Here is an 8,983-nt window from a genome sequence, read left to right as displayed (position 1 = left end):
CAGGCCTTTTTCACAACAGTCAGGTGTCCTCAGCCACGGAGAATCTCAGTTTACTTCCTTTACCTTAGAGGGGAAGTCAAACAGCAAAAACACAATTTCTCTCACCAGGAATGTTTCTCAGATGTGAGAGGCCTTTCAAAGGATGCTGAACTCTACAGTGAAGATGTATGCTCCAGTCTGGGTGGTAAGTAAACAACGTACATTACCTATCATTCTATCTGCCTCCTTGTGTGTATACAAATATTTTACAAAAAGAAATACAATAAACTGAAAACAAAGCCCCCGGAAAGATACAGGTGGTACTTAGAGTAGCCAGATGCCTCAGGCTTTGCGACAAGCATGACTGGGTCTAGAGCAAAGGCACCCATCTCGGGCACAAAGTTTAAGGAGCACCCAAAATCTCATTAATCGAGATAAAATCAATTAAAAAAGCAAAGCAGCGAACTGCGACCCAAAGGCTGGTGACTTTTTTTGTAATAAAGTTTTACAGTAAGTTCCAACAAACTTGTATCTACTCAAAAACCAAAATCCAGCCTCAACCATACCAAGTGGCCTCACGATGTCATTAGTGACTCCGCCTACCCCACTCACACACACAAACAAACAAACAAACACGCTTCAAAGGACCTGACGGGAAAGGGAGGTCAGTTCGCCACAGGCTGCGAGGGGAAAGCGGGTGAGAAAGAAGCTTGCCCGCGGTCCTGGCTCCTTAGCAGCTCACTGCCCCGCCGCCCCTCCCCCCGCCCCGCGGGTGCTGCGGCTTTAAATCCCCCGGCTCGGAAGCGCGCGGCGGGCGGTTGCCCAGGGAGACAGACGCACAATAGCTCGCGCGCTCTCCAGCCTAGACCGGCCGCAGCGCCGGCTACTGCGCTAGCGGCCACCCCGCTTCCCGCCAGCCATGGCCAACTTGCACTCGCGTCGCAGCTTCAGAAAGCCCGAGACGGAAGAGGACTGGCAGGAGGAAGAGGAGGTGTTGGCAGAGATGGAGGAGGTGGTGGAGGAGGAAGAGGAGGTGGAGAAGGAGGAGGAGGAGGAGGCCGTAGACCCAGAGAAGAAGAAGGTGGAGGTCCACGGGACATTCAGCGATGAGTACTTCTGGAAGGCTTTGGAGCTCGGTGTCAGCAATGGCGAAAATTCAGAGCCCTACCTTCCCCGCTTTACCAGCATCCTGAGCCCCAGCCTGAGCCCGACCCCGCCGCTCAGCCAGAGGCTGAGACCGTCGCAGAGCGAGACCCAGAGCTGGAGCTCGCAGTGGAGCACCTCCACTCCCCAGAAAAGTACAGCCCCTGCCCGCCCCTTCCTCTACGGCTTCCCGGGCCCTCGGGGCTGCGGGTCGTCCGACTCCAGAGCCTTGGCCTCCTTGCGCGGCTGGTTTCTAAATACATGCACACTCCACACACAACCCAGTCTATCTCCGGCCCTTCTGTCAGAGGCACTGAAATCTTGGCCGAGCCTTTGTGACGGCTCAGAGTTTAGGACATCGTTGAAACGCTGGGCGAAGCTGAAGTCTGGGTGGTGCCATAAGGAGCGCATTTGGTAGTTCCCCTCTGTGCGTTCTGGCCGTGATTTTGTTTCCTCCCTCCCTCCCTCTCCCTTTCTCTCCCTTTCCCTCCCTCTCCCTCCCTCTATCTCCCCCCACCCCACGGTCCCCCATCCCCCCAACCTCTTTTACATACACAGACACACACACACACACACACACACACACACGAACGTTCCACTCCTGGAACAGTAGTGCCTTTAGAGTGTTATGCTTCTAAGACCGTCCTCCAAAAAACCTACCTCGTGTTTAAGTTCCTGTGCTAAAACCACACTAGTCTCTTCCTTAAAAAGAGAGGCAGGGCAGTTATCTAGAGGATTCTCAACCTCCCAGTATTGATTTCTGCCAGGATCCTCCTCTGTTGGGCAAGAGCGTGGGAGGGGGCTGTCCTCTGCATGATAGATGTTTGGTAGCATCTCTTGCCTCTAGCGGGGGCTACGCCCTGAGCCCCCACTCTATGATAATCACAAATGTCTTTAGATGTTGCCAAAGGTCTCCTGGGGGGGGGGGGGGTGGAAGAAATTGCCCTTCTGAGAGCCACTGATTTAGGAAGAGTGGATAAATTGTTTAATGTTTCATTCAACAGGTTTTCCTAAAATATTCCAGACATTTAGGAAAGACTTTTCTGAAACGAATTTAAATAGGTAAGAAAAGTTTTGCTTTCATATTATTTTTGGAAGCTGATGGTGTTTACCTCTTGGATAAACATGTCTGGAAATAAAGTAAAATAATCCAGGACACTTACAAGTAATTTCTTCAAAAAGTTTTTTTTTTTAAAAAACCATACTGTTAGACACTTTGGGGATAGAGACAAGGTCCCTGTCCATCTACCCACAGACATGGCATGTCCACTTCATAAAACATGAAATAATAACACTCTGCCAGGTAGACAATAGCCAGGGTTCTGAACGTTTAGGGCATAGGTCTCTATTGGCTAAATGAGACCGTGATTACAGACATATTCTGTGAAGGAGACTGGAAATTATGGTCTTTTTTCCCCCCTCTCTCTTTTTCTTATTGTTATTCTTGCTATTAGCCTTCAAACACAGGAAGAGACCAGAGAAATACCTTTTGGGACATGTTTATAAATCTTCCCTGAAATCTCACACCAAACCTGAGTCCACAATCTTGAATTATTATTCACCTAAACTTTGCTTTTACAAGCAAATTCTAAATTCCTAAGCATCAGGATTGTTCTGTCCCACTTTTATGTTTTTATTTATCCTTTTAATTCAACTTTTTAAGTAAAAAATATGTACATGGTTAAAATATTAAAGTATACAAAGGTATAAAATAAAAAATCTCCATACCCTTCTTCATCCCCACACTCCCACTCACCAGTTAACATATTGTTAACAGTTTGTTTCTAATATCATTTTATTTGGTTTTTTTTTTTAAGGTTTTATTTTTAAGTAATCTCTTTACCCAATGTGGGGCTCAAACTCACAACCCCAAGGTCAAGAGTTGCGTGCTATACTGACTTTGGCCATCCAGACACCACTCCAATTTAATTTAAATAGTGTATTTTCATTCTCTGATTTATCCATTTGTGACATTTATGGGCTTCCCACCCATGAAAGATGAGGACTATAACTCATTACTATTTCTCTCTTCATTTTTGGTAGTGATGTTATTTTTAGTTTTTCTAGCCTTTAGGATTTTAAAGTATTTAAATCTCTACTATCTGATTTATCAACTTTAGCGGCTACCTATTAACTCCTTTTTTTAAAAAAAGATTTTATTTATTTGAGAGAGAGAGAGTATGAGAGGGGGAGAAGATCGGAGGGAGAAGCAGACTCCCAGCTCCACTGGGAGCCCCATGCAGGATTGGATCCCCGGATTCTGGGATCATGACGTGGGGCCAAACAGCAGCAGTTGCTTAACCAACTAAGCCACCTAGGAGCCCTACCTATTATATTAATTCTTATTATGAAACGTTAACCCACTAATGCACTTCTACTTTCTTCTATCTCTCCTCGCACCCCTTCCTATCCCAAGTAATACATTATATACATTTTATAACAAACTATATTAATGTGTAATATATAGTCATATAAAGTCATTTTACTTTGCCAAGTTTTATGTTCATGTCATGTTTTATAATCATAATTAAGTCAGTACAAGTTAATTATAAAAATTGAAAGCCAATCAGCAATATAATTTCATGCTAAGAATCCAATAATGTGATTGGATTAGTGCACCAAAAAAAAACAAAAAACAAAAAAAATCCTATGCTAGTGAAACTTGGCTCCTAAAAGGAGAACTTTTCACCTCTCAGTTGTTTTTAATTGTCTTTAGCTTTCCTGAGTTGGGTGCAGTGGCCACATTTTCTTGATTCCCAGCTTCTATTCCTTTCCTCTTAGCTGGAGAAACTCCTCAGGTAATTATCTCATGCAGATCTCATAGGTATTCAAACTCCTGAGTTCTTGCCTATCTGGAGATTTCTTCATTTTACCCTCATACTTAATTAATATAACATAGCATAAAAGAATACATTTAAAGCCCTTTTTCTCAGAGCTCTGAAGATATTGTTTCTTTGCCTTCTAGTACCCGGTATTGCTGATCGTTCTGATTCTCAGACACTGGTGGCATTTGATTCCTTCCTTCATTTGTCTCTGTTCTTTCCTTTAGAACTCCTACTGGATAGCTGTTGGCCCTCTCAGGTATCTTTAAGATTTGGTGTATTTATAAGATAATACGCAGCCCTTGTACAAAAATTTTTATTTCGTTTTACATATTTGCCATTTCCAAGAACCAGATCTTGCTCTGTGTCGCTGTTCAAATAGTTGTTGCTTGTAGGTCTTTTTTGAGAGTATTCTTACACTAAAGTTCTTTTTTGTTCGTTGAAGTTCATTCTTTTCAGGATGAGTTCTGTTTATCTTGGTGCTTCTCTTCCATACTATTGATTGCCCTTAGGTAAGCCTGTGTTATCAGTTTGTATTTATAAATGAATGGCTGTTAGGCAGGCAGAATGGAGTCGTTCTGCAGCTGAGTAGTTCCTCACAGCACTGCTGGAGGCTTGGTGGTGATTCGTGCATGCGTGGGTGGATGGGGCCTGTCAGAGCCAGCCTCTCCTGGAGTGTCGGCTGGAAGCAGGCAAGCAGGATGCCCCACTATTACCAGAGTTAGGATAAGGACACATTGCTTCATGGTCGGAGTTCTTCAGGCATTTCATTTCTGGGTGGGGTGTCCTTCCTTCCTCATCCAGGCCTATCCAGCAGGTCCTGTGGAAACTCTCACTGTGCTCTGCTTGTCTTTCAGACCCAAAATCTCCACAGAGAGGCTGCCCACTCTTTGTGGGGAGCAGTTCTTTGGGCTTCATCTGGAAATAAAAACAACCTTCCTGTGTAAGGGGAGAAGAACAGGCCTGGCTGTGGCACTGGCCAACTGCTTTGAGTTGACTTCTTGAACTCCTCTGATGGCAGTCCCTAGCTCCCTCCTTACTGCATTTGGTTGAGTCTGAGCAAAGAACTTCCCAGAAGAACTTTACTTACCTCTTTTGTCTGAAGCTGTGGTATTCTCCACTCTGGTTTTCCATCAGATGAAAGCCATTTATTTTTGTTCTTTAAGGACTTCAATATTACTGGTCTACTGATGACGTGTTTCTAATTTCCCAGGGATTTTTTTCTTTTTTCTTTTTTTTTAAGATTGTATTTATTTATTTAACAGAGAGAAAGTGAGCACACAAGCCAGGAGAGGGAGAAGCAGGCTCTCAGCCAGCAGGAAGCCTGATGAGGGGCTCCGGGGCTCTATCCCAGGACTGTGGGACCTTAAAAGACCGAGGCACTCAGGCGCCCCTCCAGGGCTATTTTTGTGTTTGTTTGTTTGTTTGTGTTTGTTATTTCAGTAAGATCTTGGATAGGGAGGGAACTGGGTGCTCAAATGCCAGCTTGACCTGTACTTCCTATGATGTGGGAACATCTCTTTACTTGATCAAATTCATAATTTCCCTTCATAAATCTTCCTAAGAAGACGCTTCTTTTAGATTTCCAAGCATTCTCTGGTGAATTTCATGAGATTGCGTTTTTGAGGAAATCTGTCCTTAAAAAGTCATAAAAATGCAACCACTATTGGCTCATCTCCTATTTTTAATTGCCCTATTACTATTCTGGTTGAAAATGGGGCCAACTGTAGGTGGCAGATGAATGTGGAGAAACAGATTTTGAAGCTGAACAGGTCAGGGCCCCATCTCTATCTGGCCCATGCAATGTTTCAGAAGTTCCCTAGAGCTTCAGTTTCCTTGCCTGGAGAAAGGGAATATTAATACAGCCTTGATTAGTTTTTGTTAATTGGAATGAAATAGCGTGAATAAGGCAACTGTTGTGAAGGGACTACTACATAGTAAGTTCTCTATAAACGTTAATTTTGTTGTCCTCAGTCACCCGCTATCTTTACACAGAATTTCAAAAACAATCTTTGGTATTGGTTTCAGGAAGGCAAAGAGCCTTTGGTGGATAATGTATTGATTTTGCTAACCATTGAATTCGGGAAAAAAGCACCAGACATACACTGCTGTCTAGGGATTGCTCTTTAATATGCCTTTACCCTTGAGTCACCTGGGTGGCTCAGTTGGTTAAGCATCTGCCTTTGGCTCAGGCCATGATCCCAGGGTCCTAGGATCAAGTTCCACGTCAGGGTCTTGCTCGATGGGGAGCCTGCTTTTCCCTCTCCCTCGGCCTGCCGCTCCACCTGCTTGTGTGTGCTCTCTCTCTCTCTCTCTGATAAATAAATAAATAAATAAATAAATAAATAAATAAATAAAATCTTTATATATGTGTGTGTGTGTGTGTGTATATATATATATATATATATATATATATTTGTGTGTGTGTATATATATATACATATACACACACATATATATGCATATATATATTTATATGCCTTTACCCTTGGTCCCCATAACTTATTTATCTGGTAAGTGAGATAAACAGGATCCCCCAGAGATTTGCAGAGGTGGCTTTGGCCGAGTTATTCTTCACTTATTACAAGACACAGTCATTTCAGGATTAAAACATCCCAGTGATGCAGTGTGCCAAGGAACTAAGCATTAAAAAAGGAAGGTAGAGACATAAAGAGAACGAAGAATGGTTTTAACAAAAAAAAAGTGAGAACCTAAAATTGACTCAATTATTTGAAAAAGATTTGATAACTTCAGAAGATCCATCAAATTATTACAAAAAAACTGAAATTCAAAGAGGCAAAGAAACTTGAAGCAATAGTTATTACTCACTTATTACTGGTAACAGTCATCTTAACTAGTAAAATTATATTTCTGCCTTTCTATCATGTCAGTGATAACTCAAGTAATTGAACTACTTGTAGAAAGAATACCAATTGTTTGATTACAAAGCATTGAGCTTCAACTTTAAAAAAAAAAGGTTTGGATTATTTTTTTTTTAATTTTTTATTTTTTATAAACATATATTTTTATCCCCAGGGGTACAGGTCTGTGTATCACCAGGTTTACACACTTCACAGCACTCACCAAAGCACATACCCTCCCCAATGTCCATAATCCCACCCCCTTCTCCCAACCCCCCTCCCCCCAGCAACCCTCAGTTTGTTTTGTGAGATTAAGAGTCACTTATGGTTTGTCTGGTTTGGATTATTTTTAAGCTACTTAAGTGGAACACCTGGCTGGCTGGAGGAGCATAGCACTCTTGATCTCAGCATTGAGAGTTCAAGCCCCATGTTGGAAGTAGAAATTACTTAAATAAATAAAATGTACAATATGTCTCATTTATTTATTATTTTTTTTTTTTAGATTTTATTTTTTTATTTGACAGAGAGAGATCACAAGTAGGCAGAGAGGCAGGCAGAGAGAGAGAGGAGGAAGCAGGCTCCCTGTGGAGCAGAGAGCCTGATGCGGGACTCGATCCCAGGACCCTGAGATCATGACCTGAGCCGAAGGCAGTGGCTTAACCCACTGAGCCACCCAGGCGCCCAATATGTCTCATTTAAATTAAAATAAATGTTTAAACACACACTCCATCACTGTCACCACCAACGCACATGCACTGATAATAGTGGTGGTAATTTATTCCCTGGGCGGGGGTGGGGTGGGGATATGGCATTGGGAGTCTCTGGGACTCAGGAACACTGCCCTATGATGAAAACACACTGTGCCTGACTTTACTGAGAGATAACAATGGAAGAATATATTTCAAAGAAAATAGAAACCAGGCTCTCCTATGTACCTGCAGTATTTGACTGTTAAAATGTGCTGTGTTCCGAAGAACTGCTAACAACTCTATAGATACACTCAAAACTAACACTTTGTTTAAACTTCAGGACTATGTATCACACTTTGTATCCAGGAATTCCAACATCAGTACAAACAGAAGAAAGCTGGCTTCAAGAATTTTCTGGCAAAAGGCGGAGGAGTGAGTAGTTTAATTTCTTAGCTTTGGCTTGGCAATATGTTCGCATCAAGAAAAAATCTGCCCTTATGTTTTGATATATGTCTTCATTTTTTATTAAGAACTAAAATGCATGCTGTTTCTAAATGCGAACCATTAAGAAATATATAAAAATGAAAATTTTAATTTATCCCAGTATAAGGAATTATGAATAGCCTTTTCTTTGAACTTTTCTATTTTTTTATATTATGTCACGTATTCATCAGAGGCTTATCGAGCACCTACCACGTGCCAAGCACCCATCATAGTCCAGACCCGGTTTTAGGGAAATGGCAATGAAGAAAAACAAACAAACAAGAAAAAAAACCCTGTCTCAGTGATCTGGTGTTAAAGTGTGGAAGGTGTGTGCGGGGCTGGTGAGGTAGATAATACACAAATACATAGTACATTGGACAATAGACATGCTAAGGAGAAAAAGCAGAGGAAGGGACAGAAGATGTTGGGTGGGAGGGGGGCAAGGTGACACGGGGTGCTCAGGGAATTCTTCACTGAGAAGCTAAAATACTTGAGCAAAGACCTCAAGGATGTGAGAGAAATGAGCCAGAACGGTTTCCAGGGAAAGAGGATTCCAGGCACAGGGACTGGAGTAGCATAGGCCTCCTCCCAGAGCAAGGGGGCAGTCAGTGTGGCTGCAGGGAAGTAAGTAGGAGGGGGATCTGAGGGTCAAAGGGACAATTGAGGACCAGATCTTTATAAATGGGACCGAAGTAGAAAGACACTCCAGGGTTTGCACAGAAGAGTGACAAAATCTAACAGGAAAATGGACCAAATACTAAAAAGATGTTAATCATTCCCAAATTAATCTATGCAGTAATTCTGATGGGATTTCTCAATGGAACTTGACAAGTTGATTTGTCACCCCATCTTAGCAGTGTTACAAGACAAACTGAGGCATTTTCAGATGTCTAGGTTTGAGCAAACATGGATTGAAAATGGAGCAGTGCCCAACAGGACATAGTTAGGAGTGCTCCCCAGACAAGAGCGGGGGCAGGGGGAGGTTCTTACAGAGAAGACCTCGGAG

General features: G+C 42.6%; 1 protein-coding gene across 1 annotated transcript in view; it reads left to right on the top strand.

The window, feature by feature from the left end:
- Positions 1–802: 802 nt before the first annotated feature.
- The window catches only part of ERICH6 (glutamate rich 6), a 31,533-nt gene continuing 23,352 nt past the window's right edge, over positions 803–8,983 (top strand). The window contains exons 1-3 of the mRNA XM_082682389.1: positions 803–1,277; positions 2,127–2,184; positions 7,835–7,926. Of these exons, the coding sequence (XP_082538515.1) occupies positions 899–1,277; positions 2,127–2,184; positions 7,835–7,926 (529 nt within the window). The 5' untranslated portion in view covers positions 803–898. The remainder of the gene's footprint in view (positions 1,278–2,126; positions 2,185–7,834; positions 7,927–8,983) is intronic.

Source organism: Mustela nivalis (genome assembly GCF_964662115.1).
Source record: "Mustela nivalis genome assembly, chromosome: 1".
NCBI lineage: Eukaryota > Metazoa > Chordata > Mammalia > Carnivora > Mustelidae > Mustela > Mustela nivalis.
Note: the sequence above shows the minus strand (reverse complement) of the source record. Positions and strands in the feature narration are given on the sequence as shown.